Source organism: Zonotrichia albicollis, chromosome 13 (genome assembly GCF_047830755.1).
Source record: "Zonotrichia albicollis isolate bZonAlb1 chromosome 13, bZonAlb1.hap1, whole genome shotgun sequence".
Classification (NCBI taxonomy): domain Eukaryota; kingdom Metazoa; phylum Chordata; class Aves; order Passeriformes; family Passerellidae; genus Zonotrichia; species Zonotrichia albicollis.
Window position 1 is genome coordinate 7,562,785 of NC_133831.1, and position 27,217 is coordinate 7,590,001.

Genomic DNA, 27,217 nt, shown 5'->3' on the forward strand with positions numbered 1-27,217 from the left:
CACTCTGCTCTTTTTGAACTCCTGGTATGAGCCCACAGATTTGGCATTTCTGACTCATACACACTTGGTTAACATTTTGAGACTCCTGAGAGCAAATTAACATTAATGGGAGGGAAGTTCTGCTTCCTGTCCTGCCCATTCAGAAACTTCAGAGGATTCAAGAAGTGGAATTTCTGAAGAGGTTTGGAAGAAACAGAATTGGCACCAGCCTCCAGTGCTGCAGAAGGAGGCTCACCTCCCTTGCCCTCCTGCAAACCACATTTCCAAGACACATTCTGGCTCAGCTACTCACCAGGCAGGTAGGCAACTCCACTCCTGAGCACTTCTGGGTTCACATCCCTGGCCATGGTACGTGCAAAGTGACCACCCCAGGCACTTCCAGAAGTTGGGGATGTCGGGGGAGTAACAGGAGGTGAACTTTCCTCCAGGGCACTGCTTTTACTCACTGCTTTCAACACACCTGTGCCAGTTGCCTCTTTTCTCATCTCTGTCTCTTCTGGCACCATCCCTGTAAGACAAGCAACAAACAGAAGCTCGAGCAGAGTTCCACCCAAAAGATCCCAGGTGAGTACCAGGCTGGGGAGGGATGTGCTCCCAGCTCCAGCAGTCTGCAGCTCCTCCAGCCCTTTAGCCAGCAGCATGCATGTTCTAAAACTGGTTATAACATTAATACTACTGTAATTCTAAAAAAAGAAACCAATTTATTGTGAAGTTTGCAAAATATAAAAGCTCAATTCAGATGGAGATTACTGTAGTCAAAGTCCTTTTTAAAGGTAACATATCAAACAGTACATGTCTGCTCACAGCCTGCAAGTCTGGCACTCTGCAAGCCCTGGCTGAGCTCCAGCAGCCTCAGCATGCTGAAGTGATAAACCAGCTCCTGACAGGGAGGGCTACTCCATCAGGACAGAATTACTCCCCCAACACCACTTTCAGATTAGTTCCTGAAAATATGAAGTCAACTGGAGGCTGACAGATCAGCTGGAAATTGGCCAAAGAGACCTTGTTCTCCTTGTCCAGCCTTTTTAAATTAACATTTAACTTGAAAGTCAGAAACACATTTAAAAACACTGAAGAACAGGATGATTACACCAATCAGCTCTTGCTCAAGAACTGCAGAAAATGCTTCCTTTGACACCTCAGCTTGAAAGTACAAGTTATCAGAATCAGTTAATTCTAAAATTAAATATCTTGGCTACTACATGGAAACTAAAGCTAATTCTATCAAGTTTCAATTTTCATGTAAAATTATCTGGAAAGAAGGAAAAAAGTGTCTATCCACTGTGCAAGAAGTATTATTCCCCATTTCCCAACATCACAAGAATTGGATGCCAACAGAACATCTTCCATAACAGATCTTTAGTATCCTAAGTGCACAACTAGGCTATCCCTGAGTTTGCAGAAAGCTATACCAAATAAAAGACTATACTTCACTACAAAACCTGATACTTCAGTATCTACCACCAAAAATATCAACCTTTCTTCAGGAAAATAAGAGTGGAATATTTATTTACTGGCTCTGAAGTCAGACATTTTAATTGCTATTTAAAATTTACTTCAACCATCCTACCTTCCTGCTGCATCAACAATGCTGACACTTGACTCAGTTTATTTACTAACAGATTCCAATACTTCATTAAAGAGCAGGACCAGGAACAAAGCAGCCCTTGAAGTGGCTTTCAATGCAAGTTTTAGCAGTGAAGGAGATTTACAGGTTGAAGCTTAGCCTGAACTGCTTTCAGAATTGCTAAAATGAGTGAGAGAAGTGCCCTGAGCAGCATTGCTCACTGCAACAAATCATGCAGCAGTGGGGGGAACTAGGAGGAGCTCCCAGGCACTGCACCATCAAGGGCACGATATAACAGCTGCTCATTCCTCTCTGCCAACACCCCTGGTTGAGGAGCATCCCTGGGATCCAGCCTGGCATCACTTGGCCACAGAAGCTGCTGTGAGGGCTTTGGGGCTCTGCCCAGGTCTGGGCTGTGCCAGAGCCCCACTCTGCTCCTGGGGCTACCTCAGCCTCCATCTCCCAGCAGTGCAATCCACTCCAAACACTGCTACATCCTCCTGAGCAGCACTTCAGAGGGGCACTGATCTCCTGCAGAAAGGGTTTCTTGAACATCACAGAGGCATGGAAGTTGTGCCCAAAGGTTTCACACTAAGAGTTGGTAGACTTTCTAGGAGAACATGGAATCATCTTATCAATGAGCTGTAAAGACTGGCAATAAGAAGAACTACACAGTTTTTAGTAAAGGGGTCCTCATAAAATGACAAAAGCCTGCAAAGAGGATCAAAATGTGAGATTTAAAGAGGACAAGAAACAGAACATAGCTGTATTCCACATAGGTTACACCCCAGGGCAAGAGAAATACATAAATGTGTGTGACAGTCCTGCCTTGGATATCTCTTAGGAATGAGGCAGCAGCTCCCAAAAGGTAGGAGAGAAACATTTTGCTCAGCCCACCACACACAGTCACGGTACCGGGGCTTTTCAGCCCTGGGGAAACTTCACTAAAGCTGTGCAGCCTCCAGACTATGCACGTCTTGCCCAAACAAAACTCTTCCCGAGTTCCTGAAGGCCAGCTCAGCTGTGCAGATGCCAGCTCTCCCAAGAGGCCCAAGCCCACTGTTTGTTATTTGCAATCGGGGCGGAGGCACTCGCTGCAGCGGAAATTGTCCAATGCGGAGGATTACATCTAAAAGCAAATTGAGAACAGGGACATCTGAACTCGCAGTGTTTGCAGGTTCCACCTTCCCCCGAGGTCAAGGAAGTGGGAGAGGAGGATTTGCTTGTGTGCATTTCAAAGAGGCATTAGCATTTTCCCTGCAAACTGCCCCAGCACCAGGATCACCCATGCTAACACCAGGCAGTAACCGGACCAGGAACGGAACGCCCTGACAGGTGCTGCTGAATATGCCCCAGTGGGGCTTTTCAAACTATTTCTTGAATATCAAGATATTTTCCACCCACAAAATAGAGGAATTCTTTCCAGAGCTGCAAAGTTTCATTTAGATGTTAGTCATTAGGAAAAAACAGCAGTCACCTTATCTGTGAATGGAAGCAGTGTAAATTTTAAGCCACCAACTCAAAACAGTTCACATTTGACTTCAGAGTTTTTTCTATTTATATCTAAGTCTTCCTAAGTTAGGCTCTATTTGTGCACAAAATAAGCTCACTGAGAGTGGAAGTAAAGGGAGAGAGTTAAGGGACAAGGAAAAACCTGCAGACACAGCAAACTCAGATGCCCCAGTTCTGAACACGTATTTTGACATAATCAACAATATCTGCTGTAACAAGCAAGCTCCTCCACCTCACACAAAGCAAATTGTGCCTCTGCCCACTGCTGCTGAGGTGTGAATTTCAGATCTGAATTGACCCAGTAAAGCTTTAGCTCTGTTGTTATTTATAGTTTAGACAAGATACCCCCAGTTTCCAATCATAGCAGCAAAATGACCTCAACAAGACACAGAGAATTTAACCCACAGAACCACCTTGCTGGAAAAGTAAAGTCCATTTGTAGGACATTTGCTTTGCTTTGTAATTTTATCTCTGAATTATCTTGTAAGTACATCTCTGAGGGTTTAATGGGGCTAGATAAGGAGATGGCTTGTTTGGATCTCAAAGCAATCAAATGTAATTGAATGGATTAAGCTTTTTATAGTGCCAGCTACAGTGTTCAAGAACTACTGCCAGCATTAACAGATACTTGAGCTGCCCTTTACCATAAAAAGTTTATTTGGATAGTTTGGATGGTTTTCCTGGCAATTTAGGTTGTTTCTTTTGCTTTACAAACACTGAGATAAAAAGGTTTGAATTTTTCTTAAACTGCAATGCCCAAGTTTAACATCAGCAGATTTGAACCAAAAGGGTCACATACTTCAGCCAAATCCCCAAAATCATTTGTATTGTCTTTCATTAAAAACAAACTCCGTGTGTACCCCAGAGGGGTCCATCACTGCTAAAACCTCCAGCAGTGGCCAAGATTTATTCTTTGGACCAGTGAGAACATCACACATCTCATAACAAGCTGGATCTGGTTAGTTTTAAAAGAGAAGAGATGGGAACACTCCACAAGCAGCCACAGCACTCATGAGCAAAGTGTCCACCCAGCACTAAACACAGACTAGGTGCTCCAAGGCCTGGTCCTGAGCAAGCAAGAAGTCAGGCCACGTTCAGGTTGGCCAGGGGAATGAATACCCAAAGCATGGCTATTTCCTCACATACATCCACCAACACCCACAGATAGGCAGAAGGTGATTTTTTTTTCTGCTGATGGTGAGAGATGCTCAGAGAGAAGTGTCCTGCAGAAATAGAAACTTTTGAGCTGACCCCTCCATTTTGCAGAAGAGAAATGCTTGTCACTTCAGAAGTATCAGAAATGCCTGGTAACCCTGGGCTTCCCTAACTATAGAATTAAATTAGTCTGATTCAAATGTTAATAACATTTTATTTTAATCAATGGTCACTAATTTAGCTCCATTAGAAGATCACTAAGACATCAGGTAAAATGTGACTTTTGGGCACCTGAGAAGCAGCTGTATGGGCAGTCAAATGGAATCATGCAGCAGCTTTTGGCCACATAACTGGGGACCAGGGCAAGCATTACAGTGGCAGCACACCCCAAGACAACCAGCTCTGGATCTGTTGCCCCAGAGGACCAAACATGCCCCAGCAACCTGGGTCTGAACGCCAACCCTTTCAAGAGTCCTCAGTCCAACATTTCAAGCTGGGTAATTTTCCTAGCCAGGGGTCTCAGGGAATGAGAGCTGCTGAACTGGAATGGCATGTTCCACCCACCCCCGCTCCTCTGTGTGATCTGCAGATCCAGCTGCAGCTCTCCAGACTCAGCAGAGCTGGGCAAAGCCCACACGGGGCCCGTGCGGTTACACACTGCCTGCCTACAGTCTGGTGCAAAAGGCACACACCCGGATTGCCCTCTCAATCTCCTGCAGAAGCACAGCCCCAGCTCAGGAACCCAAGCATCAAGAAATCTGGGTAATACCTGCTTGAACATTCCATGTGAGCTGAAGTCAGATGCTTAATTCCTGTGCTCTCCCACTCAAGTTAAACAGCTCCTACTTGAAACACAATCGAGCTGAAGAAAGCATGACGGAGGGGAAGGCAGGGAGAGGGGGAATCCCTCAGCTCTGCAGCTTGCTGCCTGAATCACTTATCAGCACTTACACTTGTTCATCTTCAGGTCACGTTACACAACTAGTATTTTTTACTGTGGCATCCACTGTTGCTGCCTCTTGCCACAGCCATCTTCCTAAAGCCACTTTTCAACTATGAAAGACTTGTACAGTTAGACAAGTCTCTCCTCATACATTCTCCACATCATGAATGTAAGCAGGAGGAGGTCACCAGCAATCAGATTTACTGAAATTAAAAGTTTCTTCCAATAGAACTTTGTTCTGTATCAACATAAATTTGCAAAGAATTATTAAACAAAATGCCACAATAAAGCCACCTGTGAAGAGAAAGCTTAATTTCATGCCACAAAAAATGACAATTTAATCTCTTCCCAGTATTTTGTCTATTACCCCAAAGCCTCCCAGATGGATTTATCAAATCCTGCCTGATAAGCAGTATTCAAGCAGTACTGCTTGAGGATTTTGCTTTCAATCCATGTTACCAAACACAACCACACAAACACCCAATGGCTGTACCTTTAGGAGGTGATGCCCCCGACGATGCCTCTGGCTGGGAGTGCAGAGTGGCAGGCTCTGTACGCCCCTCAGCAGGTTCTGAGGACAGTGGTTCACCCTCCAATTCCTCCTCAATGGATTCCAGTGTTTTTGAGGCTGTAGTCTTCAACCTTTCCCTGTAAGAACAACTTCCCTGGTTCTCCACCTGTCCCTGCAAGTCCTGTGTTGCAACATGCTCCTGGTTCAGCAGAGAGTTCTCTTCACTTTCACTGCCATGGTTTTCCACCGGTCTTTGCGGTTCCTCAAACGTCCCTCCAGACCTCTGGGTTTCGAACAGACTTGAATCTTCCTCTTGTGCACTGGGAGCCAACAAGTCACCGTTATTTAATTGTTCTGCCATCTGATTCTCCTCTGCTGACTGGGCAGTTTTGAGTGGTATGGCTTCTTCAGCCTTTTTATGCTCTTGTTCTTCACCATCTGACAAGGTTCCATCTGCTGAGGCTTTCACAGAACAGTGACTATGACTAGTCTGATTTTCATTTACAGTCAACATTTCTTTAGACTCTTTCACTTCCTCTTGGCTCTCCCTTCTTCCCACCTCAAATCCATCAACATCTCCTTGGCTCTCTTCTGGAGGATTTAATGGAGAATTTCCCTCATTATCACTGCAGCAAGCGCTTACATCTGCTGTGTTCCCTGAAGGAGAGCCTCTCTCCCCACCTACATCTGAATTCTCAGGCAATGTAGTGACCTGAACTGGCTCAACACTTCCATTGACAACCTGGCAAGAGACATCAGAAGCTTCCTTTAGTGTGCAACATGGTCCCAAAGGCCCCAGGACAGGTACAGAAGAAGCATCCATCAGTGTCACCTCCTTTTGCCCCTCAGTCAGTGGTTCTGTGTGTACTCCCAGCATCACTTCCTCTTTAGCAGCAGTAGCATCTAGAGTCACTTCTGGGCTCTGCTCCAATGTTTCAACACCAGCATTCTCACTAGCTCCATCCCTTTGTCCCTCCACGTTTCCAGGGGCACCAGGCACTCGTGCCTTGCAGCTGGCAGCATCTCCAGCACACCCATCAGTGTAGCTGCACAGAGCGTGTCGCTCACTGCAAGCCTCGCACTCTGCAGAGGAATCTTCTGCACGGCAAGCAGGAGGCTCAGCCACAGGGAAGTTATCACCCATGCTTCCAGGATCAGCTGCTATCAGCTGACCTTCTGGGGACAGTTCTCCATGTGCCATCATTTTGCTGCCTTCCAATGGAGTAACATTTTTCAGAACTTCTGGAGAAGTGCTCAGAGTGTCCATTTGACAGTGCTCTTTCTGCATAAGTGCTGAATGAATTAAGTTCTTGGAGTAGGTGCTGTCTTGTATGACAATAAACCTGTGCTTGCCTTTAGACTCATTCACTCGTGCCCTGGGCTGAGTGAAATAACTTAATGCCAGCGACTGTGTTACAGATCCTGTTTGTGGCCCAAACCTGGGCAGTGAAACTTCTGCCAGCTCAACGTACTCCCCTTCAAGGTCACTTTCCAAGTTCTCCTGAGTCACAGGACTCGTACAGACACCATTGACCAGAGCTTCATTTAACTGTGGAGCAGTGCTGCTAATGACAGGGTTGTCTCGATTTGAGCTTAGTTCCTGCAGATACTGAGACCTCAGGTCTGGTGAACCACACTCAGTATGGTCAGTGGGGAGGCACAAAATTGAACGTTCCTCTGTTATTTCTGGAGAGATGATATTGTTTTCAATTATTTTTGGTTTATTTATAAATTCAGGATTAACCACTTTATCCCAAGGGACACGAAATATTTTCTCATCAGTGGTCAGTAAACAATTTTCCAGTGCTATGCCCATCCGCTCTCCATTGAACGTACTCAACCATTCCAGAGTAAAAATAGAGGTATATGAAACTTCAGGAATCACCACTTCTTCTACATTATGCTTATCTTTTGCCAAACATTTCAATACAATTCGTGGAGGCTTCTTCACAGAGGGGACCACCTGCAGGTAGAAGTCACCAGGCTTCAGGATCTGCCAGTCAATGGAAGCGAGCTGGATTACAATCTTGTCCTGAATGCACAGGGGCCAGCCCGCATGGCGAAACAGCAACCCGCAGTACGGAGCCTGTGGAGACAACAGAAAGTGTTCTCAGCACCAGCAAAAGATCTCAGCTCAAGCTTCTGAGTAAGAGAGATCAAGAAAACAATTAATTTAGGGTCTTTGGTTATTGATGTAGGTAAGTTTTCCACACTAAGGTCTTCTCTTGAAAAGAGAAATAAGAAAATCTACCAACACAAACCACCCGTGCAGGACAGGTGGGCACAAGTTACACTGGGAGGCTGCAATGTCCCAGTGGAGGGAAGAGGAGAGTGCAAAAACAAAACAGGAGATAGGAAGCAGCAAATGAGGAAAGCACAGCAGAGCCACAGAGAAAGAAAGCAGCAAGTGCCATCAGCAAACTGTGAGGAACCACACTTAACATACCAGCAATTTCCTCATTCCCAAAACACAGCAGCACTCAGGCCATGCCTCAGACAAATGCCACCCAAGTAAAAGAACTGAAGTTTCATGGATGAACTGACCTGACTCAATTATTTACAGCTTTATCACAACTTCAAAAAATAATGCCCAGTCCTTTGAACTTGATTCTGTTTGGGTAAGATTTAAATTAAGCCATTATATAAGCCATCAATTCCACAATTAATTTCATCTTTTTCTGTACAAGGCTTTGGATTCAATTGATTCAAGTATTTTGCCATACAGCAGAGAAACCAGAGAGGAACTTCTTGGATCCTCACACACCTTAAAACAACAGGTACTGGCATAAAACAATTTTTCTTATGTTCATCAAGCCTTACCTTCAGCCCCACCAGATTTCTAACTCTCCTTGCACCTGAAGCAAAGTTGTTCACAGGTTTAGAAACCCAAATCATCCTTCAGATTTAGTAATTCCTCCTCCTCAATCCTGTATTTTCTGGATATGTTCCCATTACTTAAGACTTATTAACCCACGTCACATGACCTTAGCATGTCTACCTTCATCAGTGTGCCTGAAGTACCTCCTTTGTAATGCCCATTTCTTTTTCTTAAAAACCATTTTGTTCGTTGTGCAAAGCATTGTAAAACACAGCCTGTAATGGCACCAGCACTTTCCAAATGTGCTGGAAGCATCTCTTAAAGCTGAGATCCCACTCATCTTCCAGTCCCCCTCCTACAGTAACCCAGTCACCTCCTGGTTTTTCTTTTCAAACTGATGAACTCCAGTTCACAACAGAAGTTCTGCCTGCCACTTCATGGAGGCACATGCTTGCCCTCTGAGTTACCATTACAAAATTTAAGTACAAAGTTTTAGAGCTCATCTTGTGTAATGCATTTATCACCCTCATCTTCCAGGTTATAGCTGGTGTGTCCCAGGCTGGTTTCACCACAAACATGCCATACATACTCTTACTTTTCATGCCAAGGTCATGGATCAGAAGCATGGTGTGTTTCATGACTCCTGCCTCCAATGCCATTTCCCCCCAGTACAAACATCCTCCCTCCCTTTCACCAGTTTGTAGCCATCTTGCAATTCTTGCATAAACATCAACCCCTTTGACACAGTAATTAATCTTCCATATGACTCCATAATAAATCACTTATGGCAGAGATTAAACAATGAAACTTATCTCTCTAGAGAGAGCTGGTTTATTAAAAAGGCTGCTGTGACACTACCTGCCATGGAGCAAACCACATGGAAACGTTATTCAGTTTTTCATGGGTCAGTTAATTCAGTCCTTGCTCAGTGCACAATGTTGTAGGCTCAGCTTGTTCTCTGTATTTTGTTACTAGTCCTGACTTAACAGATTCTACAAAATCCCTGCTACCAGACATTCAGCATTACATGGTAACTTCTTCCATTTTCCAGGATGGAGACCTGCCAGTCCCATTTCTTCAAAACAGTCAAGTTCAGTCACAGCAGTTTTACTTCTGTTCACTTACTGCTACTGCCCTACTCATGTACTTACACACTGTATCACCACAAAAAGGAACCTTACTTCAGTTTTCATTTACTTGAAGAATCATATTAATATTACCTTTCTATTCTAACTTTGACTCAGAGCAGACACATCTCCCCTTCTTTCCTCTTTCTGTTAAGTTAGAACCAAAAAGCCCTATAACCTGACCCACAGCTGCTGTACTTTCCTCAAAGGCACAGCTAAGCTGGGCAGTCTGGTGTTCTCAGGCTTTCTGATCTGCAAGACACAGATGCCTCTGCCACTAAGTTCCTTTCATCCACAATGCAGTTAAAGTCAGCAAGCCAAGAGCACCTCTGGCAGCAGTTTGCACAAGCTGCTCCAGCAGGTCTCAGGCTAAATGCACTTCATGCACTTTTATACCAAGCTCAAGACTCACAGAGCACCTCAGCCAACAAAGCTTGTGGCTCCAAGCAAAGTGCCCAAATCAAGTATTTTGTTTATAAGTTTTAAACTAGAGCAATTTGCAGTTTTCCAGAAGAGAGTGCCCCACTGCAGCACACCAACCCCTCTTCTGCCATTATAGGATCTCCTAGTCAGTGTATTAAGGCCAATGGTCTGTACCAAGGGTCTTTCAGGGAAAAGAGGCAGATGAAGATCAATAAGATCAATTCCCAAACTATTATAGCTCATAGGACTTGAAAAGTGAAAGACACAATCAGCAGCAGCATAAACATAAAGCTGAATTCCATCAGCACATACTTGACATGGAGATTCTGTTAAAATCTGGATGCAGAATAACCCACTGGAGGGCCACTCATACATTAAGAAATTCCAAACAGCCTCATTGTTTAGATGCTTACTTGTCTGCCTACTGACTCATAAGCAGAAAACTCAGCAATAAAAGCACCAAAACCAAAATGCAGAATGCATTGAAGTTCCTGAAAAGCCCTACAAAGCCACAATCTAAACTGCATCAGGTGCCAGAGTAACATCCAAAACAGGAATGCAAGTCCCACAATAGCCTAAACATTACAGAGCTTTAAAACTTTAGAAGTGGAGCATCCTCATGCTGCTCCTGCTCCAAAATGCACCTTCAAAGGGAAGATTATGTGAAGAGGCTTATTACAGTACCTTTAACATCTCATTTTGAGGCTCAAGGATTTGCTTTTCTCGTGTCCAAACACTACAGAGCCAAACCAGGCCCACCAGAGGAGTGCCAGGAACACCCTCTACACCCAGTGGCTGCAGCCAGGAATAGGCTGAGCCAGCTGCCTCTGAAGAAAGAGCCGGGCACCAATGACAAAAATGGCACAAAGGTGGAATTCCTGTTTAGCTATTCCAAAGCTACAGGGATGGTTAAGCTGGAACACACCATTTAGCTCAGGACATCACCTCAAAGCCAGGGGCAAAATTTGGTTATTAACTTTGTCCTAAGCAGAGACAGACCTCCTTGGAACACCCCTTCCAGTCCCTGAGGAACCACACACTGGCTGATGATTTTAATGCCCATGAACTAGTCTAGTACTTCATGAAGCCATTTACACTTTTGTCACTGCAGAGGCTGACAAAACATCCAGTGCTCTCAAGACTTTCTACAGTAGTCATCCAGACATGAGTTAATTCTTTTCCCTCCAGTGTGTTTAGGAAACACTCACACAGAGTAGCTGAACTACAAACTAAGGAGGAACTATTGCTTCTGTTTAGACTCTCTAAAAGGCAGGCAAGATTTTCAAAAAGCAATTAGTAAGAAACAGTCCCCTGTGATTTCAGACTGTAAAGATGAAGGGGCATACAGGGAAGGTTTGGGGAAGAAGAGACCACAGCAAATTAAATAAATTTCATAAATAAGAAATAATTCATTTAAAAGATCAAACAAGCAGACTTTTAAATAAAATATGGAATAGCCTGGGCCCAACTCTAAAGAGGGTGCAAGGTACCGAGAGCTTCCCTTGATCTCCCTGTACTATCACTCCAGAAGCAAAAATCACGAGACACATCCTGAAAAGTTCACAACCAAGTAAGAAAGGATCTTGCTGATCACTCTCCCAGCCATTTCACACCTCAACAAAAGCCCCCACTACCTAATGCTAAGCCTGGTGCAACCCTCCCTAAAGGCAGCTGCCCAACCCACCCCACATCTTGTTGGTCAGTTGGGTGGGATACCAGCATCCTGGGCTTCTCCACTGCCCACTGGCCTCACACTTCCATCATCAGGACCCCGAGCTCCACCTGCCCTCACCTCTCCCTCCTCAGGACACCCAGTGCCCACCACCCTCATCTCTCCCTCCTTAGGACACCCAGTGCCCACCGCCTTCACACCTCTCCCTCCTTGGGACGCCCAGCACCCATTTCCCCCACACCTCTCCCTCCTCACGGCCGAGCACCCATTGCCCTCACACCTCTCCCTCCTCACGGCCGAGCACTGCAGCGCCTCGTGTTCCAACGGCCCTCCAACAGCCACCGAAGCCACCATGCCCGTCAAGGCGACCCCGCGCTGCTATTGGCTACTGCCGCACCCGCTGTTCTCCCATTGGCTGCCGGGGGGCCGAGGCCCGCCCAGCCGCCCTGCCCGCGTCCACCCGTGGCGCCCCGAGGGCCGCGGGGGTTGCGCGGCCTTTACCGTGCGTGCCTCGGCCCCTGCCCCAACGGCTCCCCTCAGGGACGGCAGCACCGTGCGCCCACCTCGCTGCTGCTTTCCTTCCTTCTCCTTCACTGCCTCACCTGCCCAAGGCACCGCTGGCCGCTCGGAAGCTGCCGGGATCTCGAGAAGTGGGGAAATTGCTACCTTGGCTCATCCAGCGAGGGCGGTGTTTTGGGGAAAGCCGTGAAACATCTTGAAATAATTACCAGTTTGTATAAACGAAAAGCTTTTTGTTTTTTTAAAGGGGACAAACACACCATGCACCATAGAATTAGAAGCTCCAATTACGGATACTGATGGAATAACATCTATTCCAGTGTTCAGGGTGGGAGAGAGCAGCAAGGTCATGCACCACCTTGGATCCTCCTCGACTCACAGAGATGGCAGGCACCAAGCTGGAGGTTGGTGACAATATGAGGTGACAAACACTGCACCAAAACACACTTTCAGGTTGCCTAGTTCACATGGATCCATCCTGTGTGATGGGTCTGTCCCCCCAGTATTTCATTTCCTTGAAACAAATGAGTGACTATTTCAGCCTCTATTCCATACTTTTCCTCCTCCTAGAAATCCCTTGCCCTCTACCATGAGGACTTGAATTGAAAACCTGGCCACACACCCCCTTTGCATTCAGAGACAAAAAAGTTAGAACAAACCCACATTTTAGGTTGTTTGGGCTGGTTGGGTTTTTTTTCATCTTGCAGACCTCGAGCCAAGTTTTGTGATGGAGGTGTTTGACTCATCGTTTCTAACATTTTAGACTCCCAACAGTAAAGCACGTTAATCTTGGACTCGTTCTGGCAGTAAATGTAACGTGACTCCTCGGGGCTACTGAGCCTTGTGACTGTTCCAGCAACCATCAAAGGGGAGCTGGAGTTTTGGAAAAACACCGACTGGAAGCATTTTGCCCTGCACGTCATTGTGCCAGTGGCAAGAGCCCGACAGCTTCATCCACAGGGCCAGGGAACAGCTGGGGTCAGAGGCCACCCTGGTCAGACACATCTAGCAAACACTTTGCTAAACCTCTTCCTGTGAATCCCTTAAGCCCTTGGTGTTCCTGATTACAGAAAGGGAGAGCACTGCTCCACACCTGATGGCTGATCTCTGAAGGGTTAAGCTTCAACAACAATTTCTCAACTATTTCCTAATTGTCTGCCTGCCCTCCCACCTAGGCTGCCATACATACTCAAGCGCTTTTTGCCAGCCGTTTTGCATACAAGAGCAGAAAGAAAACTCTCCAAGAAAGCCTTCACAGGCCTTAGAGAGCATGATGTACTCACACAGGCATCCTGCTGAATGCACTGCAGGATGTGCTTGGCTGGAATCAGGAAGTCTATGAGGTAGTGCAGTCCATCCCCACGGTACGTCTTCTCCACCACATCAAAAACTTGGCACAGCACAGTGGCTGCGGTAGCCTCGAATGGAGGGTAGAGTGCTGATAACGTGCTCTGAATGCAGCCGTCCAGTGACTCCGAGTCCTGCCGAGACAGAAAGCGTTAGTGGCACCGGGACACGATCCGCCCAACGCCCAGGAGCGCGGCCATCGCCGAACGCAGGACGAACGAAGATCACAGAAGCCAATGCTATCCTTTCTGGCTTCTTTTGGCACTGGAGATGGCAGGTAAACACAGAGAAGCTCTCCCAAAGCAGGAGTGGAGCACTCGCAGAGCGCTGCACACAGGATTGCCAGCTTTTGCTTACGCAGCAAGTCCTTGTGCTGCCTGCGCGGGGTGGGGCGGCTGTTAGACCACACCGCAGCACGTGAGCGCGTGCGAGAGACACAGCCATGGGTGGGCATCACCAGCCCTGTCCATGGCTTGGGCACACTCCTTGGTGGGCCAAGGGCACCTGCCGTGGGCTGAAGCTCCTCAGCCTCCTGCGCTCTGGAGTCCCAGGCCAGGATAAGGTGCCAGAGCTGTTTGGTTCTGTGGAAAGCCATTAAGCCATTCTCCAGAGCGACTCCTCGTTATTCAAAGCTGTTTGCCTCTCATGAAAGGCTCTAATGCAGGAGCCAGGAGTTTTCTGCAGTGCAAGATGCCTCACACAAGGATTCACACAATGTGTGTGAGCAGGGCTGCCTGTGGTCCCTGAGCACACCCATTGATACCTAGGATGCCTGTTCAGGGGGATCAGAGGCAATGGCTTGCCTGCATCCACCTTCATTTGGGAGAACCTGCCAGCCAGAGCCTGCCCATAGTGTCAGGACCAATTCCAGTGCTGGAGGCCAAATTCTGAGTTATTGCATGGGTGTAAATCAAGAGAGCTTGCCAAAAAGTAACAATTTAAAAAAATATAAAGCTGTACATATCTGTAGAGAGCATCAGGATTGCTCCTTTCTTTTCTATTTTAGAGGGGATCCCTTGGGCTAGCTTACAGCCAGTGGGAATAAGTTTTGCTCCAAAACCAAATGAAAGTTTACTCAGGTGTCTGGCCAGATCCTCATCTGATCCAAATCCACCTCCTTTCACTAGAGACAAGAAAAGCACTTCAGCTGCTTACGCAGAAGCTCTACAGCCTCCTGCAGAACAGGAACAACTACATGAACATGCCTGAAAATACACTTCAAGACTGGGAGAGAAAGTTAAACAAAGCAGTGCCACAACAGCTTACGCCACAACCGGGGAACAGTAGAACAAGGGGAGCAGGAGGAAACAAATGGTTTCACTGCTTCCATCCATTGCAGCACATCTGTGAAGATGCCTCCACCAGCCTGGGAAAGTTCAAGAGTCTCAGAGCAAGCCTGAACTGACCTGCAGCCCAGCAGAGATGGTGCTCCTCACACAAGCATTCCCATCTCTTGCAGCTTACTTATCTTCAGGTTCCTCCTTTAGAGGGTTGGGTGTTTAAGCACAACATAAACCTCCTGCTCCGATGCAAAGCCATCTCGTGGGACAGACAGCCTGTGGGACTGCACAGGAGAGGTGAGGACACCCAGGTGATGCCTCCACAATCCCTGCCTGCAACGAGCTGGCAGAACTACAGTGACAGGCAAACCACACGCTGCCTGTGGGGCAGTGCTGCTTCCTTACCTTTCTGCTCTTTCTCCTGATGTCAGCAAAAGCAAGGCTACATGGATGGCAGCAGGCTCCTACAGTGCCCACACCTTTTCTGAGAGACCAACTGCCTCCTGCAATACTCCAGGCCAATGCAACTGAATCAACAGAGGTTAAGGAGCTGTTTTTCATACACATAGAATCATAGATTATCCTGAGTTGGAATACTTAATCCAGTATTCTTAAACCAAGAATTCCAAAAGCAAGAGCCCTATGTGCACATTCAAGAGCTGAGTTCTAGGGGATGAGCATTTAACCCTAATTCTAAATTGGACAAGAAGGCTGTTTTAAACAATTTACCTTCCACTCAGAATAACAGTAACCTCTGTTGATACCAATCTGTCCTAGCAAGTGCCTGTGACCTTGCCAGATAAAACTGGCCTTCACACAGGTGCTCTCCCACCCCACCAGTCGCCTTCTTGGGCACTATCACAGCATTGCTGCTGGCAGCATTTGACAACAATCTCCCTCTGACCCTCCACAGCCCACAAGTTCAAAACATCAATCAAAACCAGCTGGGGTTTGTTCTGCACCATCTTCTGCTTGAGCAAAATTCTTTCAGATATCAATCCCTCCCCAAAATAAATTTGTTAAGTTCACTGTTGCAAATAAAACAAAGAAGTCAAAATATTTGCACATGAGTCAGTGCATCGCTCTGAGGTTCTCACACCATTCCTCCTGCCTTAGACTTCACAAAACAATTATTAACATTGGCACCAAATCAAAAATCCTTTATATGGTTAAAATAAACCAGCTTGTACCTTATCCTTTCTTTAGTAAAATAAAAAATAAGCATAGCCTGTAGCCATTGCAGAGTGCAGTGCTAACTGCACTCCTGAGCACAGAGGCTTTCTCTCCCTCTGGCTAGATTATACCACAAAGCCATGATAGTTGTGTAGATTTCTAATGGATAGAGAGAAGGTTTCAACCACTATCTTTTGGTAGAAGGAGATGTTTGCACCAATCTCTGCTAATTCTGCAGGAAAAGCCCCAAATAAGAAGTAGATTCCCACATCCCACTGAATATCTCCAGAGAAGGAGACTCCACAATCTCTGGGCAACTTGTTCCAGAGGTTCCATCCCTTATCTCAAACAGGCAGTGTAACCCCCAGCAGGCACAAGGAGAAACTTTTGTGACCCGGGATGAGTGAACAGCACCTGGATAGAAGGAGAACAAGCTAAACCTAAAAGAATCCATGGAGGGTGCATTCCTGCCCCAGCACATTTCCACTACAACCAGCCCACCGTGGTCCCCAAGAGCTGGCAGAGCCTGCTGAAAAAAACCAGCCTCCTTCAGGGACTGAACATTTCAATCTTTCCTGCTTCCAACGCTGTTGCCACATCCCTCTCACAGGAAAGGTCCTGGACATGTGCTCCTTTTCTGCCACTGGGCACAAACACCAACAGGAGCACTTTCCAAGCAAGCCAGAGAGCATCTCTGCAAGCAAAAGGAGCCTTGGGATTCAAATGGTTCTTTGTCAATAGTACAGGAGGACCTATAAACTCCAGCTCATTGCCACCACTCCACCACACCTCCCAGAAGAGAAACATGCTTTTAAAATAACTCCTCTATAAATCAAGGCGCTAAATAAAGCCCAGGTTAAGGTCATGTCCGGCCAAACTGGCTTTCACTGCTGCTCAGCTGAGAGCCAGCTGCAGGGGCTGGAGCACAGGGACAGAGGAGGAAAGCACCACACAGGGATGGGATGGGATGGGCTGAGCCATGTGACAGGAACAACCCAGCATGGTCCCAGCCAGGAGGCCAGGGGAGCAGTGAGAACCCAGGAGGAGTTCACAACTGGCAGGGGGCTTTGGTCTGAGCCGTGGTGGGGTGGGCTGCCCTCTTTCCTCTGCATATCACAGGAGCCAGGGATGCTGTGACAAATAGGACAGTAAAGGCTGTTGTGGCAAAGCTCTGCTGCTCAGCCCTTAGAGCCCCACTCCATCACAAACTGCAGCAAGAACCAGGAGTCAATCAGAAATGAAGCTACGAGTGCCTGGGCAGAACAGGAGCCCAGCAGCTGTTGCAAACCTGATTAGGGAATGTGTCTACTCCTGGTGCAGCAGACACTGCAGGTTGGAAGAGAAGCCTGTCATGAGGCATCTGGAGTAACCAGGAGCTTCTTAGGCTTTTCTAGGTGCACTGATTGAATTTTCCACCTACATTTGTGGGCATAAGAAGACCAATATAGCAACTCCAGCCACTGGGAACTCCTGTCATTCTACATTTCTTTCTTACTCAGGACTGAACTTCTTCCTCTTCGGGACCTACTGCTCACCAATTAAGTCTGAACCCTGGAGAACCTCCTCCAGGTTTGGAGAACAAAACATCAGCCTGCCTGGGGAACAGAGAGGTCATCCCCCAGGCTACACACACACTTCACACAGCATCAGAATATCTGCGCTCTTCAAGCAAGAGACAGCAACCCAAGTGGCTCAGGACAATGTAAATTAGTGCAGGGGAGGCCTGCAGTTCTTCTGGACCCACCTGGGACAGCAAAGCCTTGGCAGCATTTCCCCTACAACTCACCCAAGCACTTTGCTCATTTTGCCTGCAAAGTACTGAGTCTTGGTCAAGGCAAATATGAAGAGGCATAAATCTTCCCTGATGACAGCTGTCTGCAGACTACTAAAAAAGATTGTTTTGGTGAGACCAGACTGACATGGGTTTGACTAACCCATGACTTATGGCAGACAGCGCTCCTTTCCAGCAAGCCGGACTGGCCCATGTAACATGCTGAAGATTCATCCCGTAACAGGAATTTAGTTAAAGAAGCTACAGCTCTGCTTTCCCAAACCTACACTCCCATTTGAGCTGCCAGAGAATGAAACATGTGCCAAAGTGCCCCAGTTAAACCCAGAGCTTGCCATGGCTTGGCAGAGCAAGGAGCAGGCTGGGCAGTGGAGCAGAGCCTGGCAGGCTGCGAGTGCAGCGAGCGGTGCCCGTGGTACACCCAGCTCTGAGTCACAGAGCCTCTGGGCTCCTGCTCAGCAGGGAGACCTTGCCAGAGCTCCCGCAACTTTGTCCTTCTTCTGCCAGCTGCCCGGAGCATGGCCACGTCCTGCACGCACCCACTGTGTCCCCTCCTGCCCAGGTGCCAAGACACAGTGCAAGGGCAGGGCAGGAGAGACCAGAGTGTGCAAAGGTGAGGGGAAGAAATGACCCAACCCTCCCACACCCCAGACTGGAAAGTAGAAATAATAGCAAAACTGGGGAGAGGCAGAGCTCCAAGCAGCACAGCACAGCGCCTGCCCATGGCTCCCAGCCAGCTTGGGGACTGGGGGAAAAGGAGCTCACAGCAGGGGCTGAGCAGGGCTGGGTTAGCTGGTCCCTCCGCCAGCAAAGGCTGCTGTGCTGCACCACTTGGCTGGGGCTGCTCAGATCTCAGCTGACGTGAGAAACCTCATTTCCAGTAAAAACAGACCTCTGGGCTTTCCATGAAGCCTTTCCACTTTCTGACACAGAGCTTAAAGACAGACTGCTTTCCTTTAAATAAAGGACACATTTCTGTGTTCTGTTCGAAAGGCCTCTGGCTAAAAAGAAGGCTTGTTTTTCTGACAAAATTTGAGATTTCCCACTCCATTGCTGCAGAGAGGAGAACCCTCCCAGCCCCATTTCCTGAGCTGTTCTAATCACAGCGGCAATGAGTTCAAGAGAGAAAAATCTTCCCAGAGCAAGTGCCAGCTCCCCCCTCTGCTGCTCACTCTGAGACTCAGGGGGAGGCTGAGAAGAGGGCGCCTGCCTTCAGCACCCTGCCTTCCTCTGGATAAAATAATGCATTATTAAGAGGTGCAGCTATAGAGGTAGGCAGGCATTCCAACTCCTGTAATTACACCACCTTCCTGTGAGATAACCAGGAACAGCTCTACCTGCTCTTTGGGCTATTGTTTTAGGCTTTTCAGGGAGAAAAGCACAGCACCCAGTTCCCCTTCCTCCAAAAGCAAGCTGCTTTCTGCATGCCACCATGGCATCCCTTGCAGAGGGCATGGCTGTAGCCTGGCTCAGTTTCCCTACACTGAGGCAGGCAGGACTGCTCCACAGCCTGTGGATAAACCAGCTCCTACAGCTTTGCAGGGAGTGGTGCTCTGCAGACAGAGCTCAGAGAATCATTTCCAGATGCCTCCCTCTGTTCTCCCAGCCCTGCTCGGTGTTGACGCGGCTGCGGCAGCCAAAGCAGCTCCTACTGGGCAGCACACAGGATTATCATTCCAGGCACTGCAGGAAAACAAGCGCTTGGAAGCGATTAACTCATGATCTCTCATTTAATTAAACAAAGGGAAAAATGATGTATTTGCTTTTCAGCTCCGAGGCCCCTGTTCTGCGCATGCTGTAGGTCTGGGCGTGCGCGGCTGGGGAAAGGCAGGCCCAGAGCTGGGTGATCTCTCCAAGCTCAGGCTTGGTTTGTTTTCACTCAAGGGGGGACACCTCAGATTCCTTTGAAAGTGAAGTATGATCTCCTGTGAGCTTCAAGCTTTGGAGTGCAGAACTACACCAATGCTGTCCTTGTGCTGGAGCAAGAGGCAGGGAATAGCAGAGGCAGCCTGGTTCAGGTACATCCCTGGCTCTGCACCACACTGCAGGTGGTCTAACACAGGCATTATCATTTGGCAACATGACTGCTCACCTGAGCCTGCTCCCCAGCCCAAGACCCCTGTTCACTTGGGTCCAATACAGCACCTTCCCCCGAATTCACCTTACTCTCTCTACCCTTCAGGTTTTTGTACTCCAGCTTTTCTGGAGAAGAGATTGTAATTTTCTCCTTTATCTGCACAACATCCAACACATCAGAAGAGCTGCTGACAACTGCTGAAGATTAAAGAGGCCAAAGTGGGGGTGACCCACAATCCAAGAAAGTTGTCTTTTAGTCAGAGTGGGGAAGAACTGGGAAATGAAGCATTTCCTCACAGGGACACGTCTGGCTCCCTCACGAGTTCTCAATGTACTGAGCAGGAGCTAGGTCTTTTATCCATGGCAACAAATGAGCCCCGGTCTCAAAGACCAATTACTTTCTATCAGAAATAGATCAAGGAGATGATATAGGTGTTTAAAGGGCAGCTGAGTGAACAGATCAAAGCCCTGTCCTTAAACAGACATCCTCCAACTGAAACAAGGGCCTGCAAGTGGATGAGAAGAGCTGTGTATAAAACACCATCCTACAGCTGGACACCAGCTTATTTTGGTTTAGTTTAATCAAGGGATTAAGTCTTTAATCTGAAATAACTGTCTAAGCATAGATTTTTATTTTTTTTAAATATCACTGGCACACCTCTAACAATGCAATTAATTAAACAGGTTGTACTCTGTGTGCTGCAAAGCTTTGGGTACTTTTAGAACAACCTTCCCAGCAGCAGACTCGTGCTGGAAGAGCACAAGTGCTGGCAGCCATGGTTTCACTGCCCATTGTTATCCATGTGCACCTTTCCACCTCCTCAAGACCACCTGGAGCTCTCTTCCCTCCTGCTGCCAGCCTGCACAGGCTGCCCTGCCTTGGGCACCAACCCTCTGCCCGTGGCACCGTGTGCCACAGTCCCGCCAGGGACCTCCACATTCCAAGTGTCATGTTCTACAACAGGCCCAGACAAGGCTTGCTAAATCCTGTTAGATATCACAGTGAGAGCCAAGAATTTCACAGGCTACTTCTATACAAGTCCTGAGACATTGCAGCCAACTCCCATTCTTTATAGGGCTCAGTCTACAAATGCACTAAAAACCTTTTTCTCTGCAATGGAACAAAAGAAATTGCTTGAGCTCATGCACCCCATTATTAATGATAGGATTTGCTCTGCTCTCAACTTCAGGCATTGGCATCCATCTGGCAAACCAACCCAAGCAGCAGCATGTTATAACCCTTCTTATTTCTGCCTAATGGGTACTAACTAACAGGGCACTCCAGGCAGATGGAAGATTTCTTTATACCAGCCAGCTATAAAATACCCTAAGTAAATTCTTCACCAAACAGGTCAGCTCATTTTAACACCTTTTAGTCAGGAGGCATTAGGCCATAGCCAACCCCTTGTGTTCAGACACCCATCTGGGGGCATCTTACAACAGATGGGCAGCCGCCTGTGCTCAAAAAGAAAATGATAATCCTTCATCAGGCCAGCTGATGAGTGCCAAAAACGATCTTCATGGGGTCAGTACTTGGAGTATTAGTTCTGTGCCAGTGTTGCACACATTCTGGACTCACGTACAGATCTCACCCCTTCCTTTTGCAAGGTGCATGACCTGCTGGACAGACTCCCATGGGAACTGGTGGATTCTCCATGTCTTGCAACCTCCATAACTGAGGGTGGATGCCACAGAAAAATTATCCTCTTTCAGTTAAAGAGCTCCCAGGCTCCATATGGAAGCTAGGTGACACTCTACAGTCCCAATATCCCATAACAGATGAGCCATAGTTCCTTTTGGCCTTAACACACTGTGTTACCATGTGCTCATGAAATACGAGTCCTGCTATGTCAGAGAGGGACAGAAACTGCTCTGAAGCAGAGCTGCAGTTCCAGGAGGGGATGGCTGAGCACATGAGAACAGAGTAAGTGGAGACCTTGGAGGAGCACATCCCTGCACACCATTGATAGGAGAAAGCACCCAGCAGCAGTCATCAGATGCCTCTTAGGAAGAGGCTGTGAGGCAGGATGAGCCAGAAGGACAGAGCAGGCAGCTCAGAGGTGTCCATGGTTATGCCAGCTCAGCCATGGGCCACTCCAAGAAGCATCAATCTGTGCTGAAGAAGGGAGAACTGTTCCTGGTCAGGGGGACCAAGATTTGTTCCAAGATTCTCTGAGGTCACTGAGAAACAGACACATGTGCTCAAGCTCTCCTCCTGCCCCTAAGCAGCAAACCTGGGACAGATTCAGATGAAAACATTTCCCCTGTATTTGGATACAGCACTAAATGCATGCCTCCCAGAAAGCTAAGTAAATCAGTCAGAAATTCAGGGCATTTCTTTCATTAAACTCATGAGTTAGAAAAGGGTGAACACAGGCTTTTAAAGCTACTCCCTTTATAGATTTTTTTTTTCCAAACAGAAAACAGTCTCACGTGTCCCATTATTTCCATACATATCAAAGGAGGGTGGAGATTTAACTAGCAATTTCTAAAAGATCTTTGTGCACAGAAGGGATGTATGCCAAAACGTGGGTGGTTATAAGCCCAAACACAAAGGAGAATACATCCACAGGCATTTTTCCTCTTGATCCATTAACGGGCCTGCATACCAGCCTCCTGAGCATATGAGAGGGACCTTGTTCAAAAGGTAAATGTATTCAGCAAGATGACAACAGACAGCAAATAACCCACATCTTTTAGCCATGTTGGAGGCTCAGCAATGCTGGGTTTTGTTGGGAGGCACTGAGACTTGACAGGCAGCCTCAGGGAAGGTATCCTCCCGAAGGAACCTGCTCAGGAAGCCTCTGCCACACCTAACACAGGCTGCAAAGCTCAAGGTGGACACCTAGCTAAGGTCATCAGAACTCCAGCAGCTTTCCTGCTCTGCAGCATGCGAACCACCATCAGTGTGCCCCATTGCAGGGGACCCCATGGAGACTCCCTTTACCCCATCCACCAGTGTCCAGGAGGAGCACATGCACCTCTTCCCTTCAGCTGAGCCATTTGATTCCATTCAAAGTTGTACCAGCTGAAGCAAGGGTTCATCCTGGGCTTCCCAGGCTGATGGCAGGATGGCAAATCTGAGCAGACAGAAAGATTTTCAGATTCATTCTGTTCTGCTTTGATCTTGGAAGTTTCAGCTTGGTGTCCAGTGATGCAAAAAATAGGATACATATGAAACCAGCACTTACCACAAGAAAGGCCCCATTTTTTGTTAATATTTTAATGAAAGACTCAGCGAGCCAACAGAGGTGAGGCACTTGGTGTGGCAGAGAGGTATAAGCATGGCCAAACATTCAGAATCAACAAGGGCATGTCTGCTCACTTCTCTGAGTTGCAAACCAGGTACTATGAGTGGTGCAAAAAACACAGAGCATCCCATGGCCAGAAGTGGGCAGCTTCACCCTGGCAAGCTCTCCTTGCTTTTTACTGCTCTTCAGTCAGCAACACATCTGCTCCCAGTGCTACCATTCACTTTTTCAGACCTTGGTGACACTAAGCTCTGCAGGACTGGAACAGGGGGTTCCATCATGCACAAGCCAAGAACAGGAACAAAATGTGCTCTGGTACAAGTGCCTACAGGTGGGTTCAGTTTATAGTTTCTGTAGGACACCTTGATTGTTTCAACAGGGGTTGTTTCAACACTTCAGTGCTAAAGGAACCTGTAGCCCCTGTGATGTGACTTCCACCCACACTCAGCACCAATGCTCAGGTTAAGGCTGTGCACAGCCTGTAGGATGGTAAAAATTTTACACAGATTGGTTGTAGACAGGGTTACATTTGAGATGCAACTAGAAAATGAGGCTCTGTGAGCTGACACTGGGCCTGTGCTCTAGAATTTAGAGTAGACATGCTGGCTATCTTGTCTGAAGTGACCAGCCAGGAGATGCTGACAAGGCTCTCATGTTATGATCTCTTCTGTATAGCAAGGTATTCCTTCAGAGCCAACTGCCCATGGGGGCAGCTGGCCAGCAGCACTGCCAGAAGGGGCTGTGCTACAGGATGCTGGCTTTCAGAAAATAATGCTGACACACAGCATAGAGTCCTCCTTGGATTGTCTCACTGTAAGCATCTGCTGTCTCCCATTCCCATGTGGTATTCCCCTAGAATACACTTGGCAATTTCTACAAGGAGATACCTGGATGCAGCTGGGCTGTCACCTGCATTCAGCCGTTATTTTTATTGTTACAATGAACAACATGTTCACCTGCCCAGAGCTTTTGAAAATAAGCTGGGCAAAATGCAAATTGTCAACCTTTTTACCCCAGAGGAGGTGCTTTCAAACTGCTTCCATGTGCTCAGGATTATGTCTCTGGACTTTGTCTGTGTTCCAAAATCTTGCTCATGGTTTTGGCACAGAAATAAAGAAAGAAGAGCCCCAATGCTTAAAGCTCTTTGTGATTCCCAGACTCATTTCCTTCCCACCCTGGGAGAAGACATAACTGAAGGAAGAAAGACCCTATTTTCTGCTGAAATCCATCCTCTCTCCTACCAGCATAGAGGTGCCACCAGAACTTCTCTGAGGAAGCACCAGGAAAGGTGAATCCAGGGAATGGAGATAGATCCCAAGTCACAAAAGCCATGATGGGTGAGCAAAGTAGACAGAGCCCAGCCAGACTCCTGCACTGCTCTCACCATGGGGTTTGCACAGCTCCAGAAGTCACTTCTGGTGGAAGTGGGCTACTTTGGCCCAAGCTGTCTCACCCATTTGGTGTTCTGGGCATCTCAGCTGCCACAGCCTTATGTACCCACACACACATCAGCTCTAACACTGAAACCCCATGAAAATGAATCACCTGTCTCACAGAGCAGGGCAGCCAGCAGTGGTGCCTTGCCAGACCTCCATCAGGAGCCAAGTCTCCAAGAGTCCTGCAGGCTGCTGGAGGCCATGGAAGTTCTCCTACAGGCCAGCAGACTGACACACATCCACTGAGATCCAAATCTTTTGCCTGCAGTGTTTGTTTGATTTACCAGGACACAAAAAACTCAAGTTAATCAGAGCAGCTTGGAGCTACAGTCACAACTTTGTTGCTCACACAAATGCACCTCCCAAAATGTAGATTGGTCTACCACAACATTGAGAACAGATACCTGCCATGGACCAGAGGAGTCCACAATGTGGCCAGCAGTCAGTGCTGGGTCTGGTGCAGCTTGGCCTCTGGTTCCTATTCCTTCCAGCTGCACTCAGCCCCTGAGAGGCACAGGATCCCTCCTCAGCAGTGATACACAGTCCTTGAATGGCCAGCACCCAGACTGGTCATGGCACTGCTCCTCACAAAGGCTCACCCTGCTTCAGACAGCTTTTGCATCACACATTTAAACAACATCGAGGAGGGGAGCTGAAGCACTTGGGAATCAGAAAGGCACCTCCAGCTTGAAGGAGCAGAGCAGTCTCTGCCTCCAGCCTCCAAGAGCAGAATTTCACAAGCACTGCTCCAGCCCATGTGGCAAAATGCAGCCCATGAGACTGCAAGGGATGGCCCCAACCCTGCACAACCCCAAGCAGTGCTCTCCTTTGATTTCAGCTTCATAAATAAAACCTGCATAGACCAAAAATTGCCAAGAACACACTGGGCATGGGGTGAGGGAAAGAGGTCTTCTGACTGGGATGGAGAAGTAGAAACAAGATGCCTCCAGAGGAATAGCAGAGGAGAGCACACTATGGCTCTGACAGGCATGTGAGGGCAAAGAGCACCACAGGATTCTCTGCAGAGGAACTGGAGGGTAGTAAAGGGAAAAGATATTGGTCTATAAACTTAGCTCAACTTGCAGAAGTCAGAATTCAACTCATCCCTCAATGAAAGCCAAGTTTCTGCAGGCTCAGAAGCTGAACTTTTAAAGGGCAAGTCACTGTCAGGCACAACAGCAATGCAAACTGCATGTCCTCCTCATGGATTTTGTTCCCTCTGCTGTGGGGAAGCAGCCCCTAACATAGTAGGACACCTCCAGGATATTTGGGGTTGCTGGGCTCATGGATCTCAGCCTGAGCTTAGGATCAAACCATCAGAAGCTGGACTGGTGCTCAGTGGGATGTCACTACAGAGTCAGTGATCCTCCAGCTACTGAGAGCCCAGGGCTGGGCACCTCTGTTTGCAGGGCAGTGCCAGTGTCACTGGGCAGGGGACAGCCCTGCAGCCACTCCCAAGCAGTCCGGGTGCTCTGCTGCCCACTGGGCTCACCATCCTTTCCCCTCTCCAAACAAAGATCCCCAGGTGCAGAACTTGACACACAAAAGGAACATCCCTGCCCAGCTCCAGGGGTTCTCTGAGCAGGGGAAAGGCTCTGCAAGAGGGCAATGCCCAGAGCCACAGAGCAGGACTGGCAGAGGGAGGGCAGGAGGAGAGCCCAGCATCCAGGCAGCACAAAAGCCAAGGCTCTGCCCGAACTGACCCATCCAGGCTTCTCGCTCCAGCGCTGTGCCCGATAGACAGGCACCTCGCAGGGTCAGTGCCAACAAGGAGTTTGTGTCCCTGCAGCCGCCGCCCCGGGCTGGCACCAGGAGGGCAGTGTGCCACTCGAGTAACGGGAAATGCCAAAGGAGTTCTTTCCCACTCCCGGCATGAGCGCCGTGCGCTGGCTCCGGGCGGGCTGTCCGACAGCAGCCCCGTCCCGCACCGTGCCCAGGGCAAGAACCCTCCGCAGAGATTTCCTTACCATGTTCCCGGCCTCCTTTCTTCCCCCTCACTTCCAAAGGCAGCGTTTTTTCTCTTTTTCCTCCATGTGTGCGACGGGGCGTCTCCTCTCCCCTCCGACGTGAACCACCGAAGCACTTTGAGTTCTGGACTGTAATCCAAGCCCTCACCGCCCCCAGCACAGCTCCAACTAATCTAACTCATGACACTACCGGGGCTGAGCAGGGGACCTCCAAGGTTTCTCTGACAGCCAACTCCAGCGCGGGACGGCTCAGGGGCATAGCGAGAGCGAGGTGCGGCATCCCCGGGCCCTGCGGGACCTTTGGGACACGGGCAGAGCCTGAGGCGCTCCCGGGCTGCCCTCACGGCACCGCGGCTCTCCGCGCCCCTCGGAGCCGCTCAGTGCGGACACGCCGGGGCAGGGAGCTGCCCTGGCCCGGGAACATCTGAATAGCGGCTGGAGGAGAGTAAGACAGGCATCCCGAGAAGGTCTCCAGCTTCCCAAAGAGGTTTCCAGCAACGTCCTACCCCCTTGCCTCCTCTCGGCTTGTTTTTCTCTAAGTCCAGGGAAGTTTCGCCACTCCACGAGATCCTGAGGCGCCGCCGCAGGTTAAGTAAAATACCGAGAAATGCAGGGAGAGTGCTCTGAAATATTGTTTTTCTAACTTCTAGA

At 48.2% G+C, this 27,217-nt stretch overlaps 1 protein-coding gene across 4 annotated transcripts in view; it reads right to left on the reverse strand.

The window, feature by feature from the left end:
- Nucleotides 1-26,830, reverse strand: part of PLEKHG4 (pleckstrin homology and RhoGEF domain containing G4) — an 84,123-nt gene extending 57,293 nt beyond the window's left edge. For all 4 annotated transcript variants that reach the window (XR_012582427.1, XR_012582426.1, XM_014269679.3 and 1 more), the window contains exons 1-4: nucleotides 26,567-26,830; nucleotides 13,531-13,728; nucleotides 5,671-7,774; nucleotides 293-508 (exon numbers count right to left, since the gene is read on the reverse strand). Coding sequence is in view for 2 of the 4 variants with exons in the window: in XM_014269679.3 (XP_014125154.2) it covers nucleotides 293-508; nucleotides 5,671-7,774; nucleotides 13,531-13,728; nucleotides 26,567-26,569 (2,521 nt within the window). In the remaining 2 variants the exon portion in view is untranslated. The remainder of the gene's footprint in view (nucleotides 1-292; nucleotides 509-5,670; nucleotides 7,775-13,530; nucleotides 13,729-26,566) is intronic.
- Nucleotides 26,831-27,217: the final 387 nt, after the last annotated feature.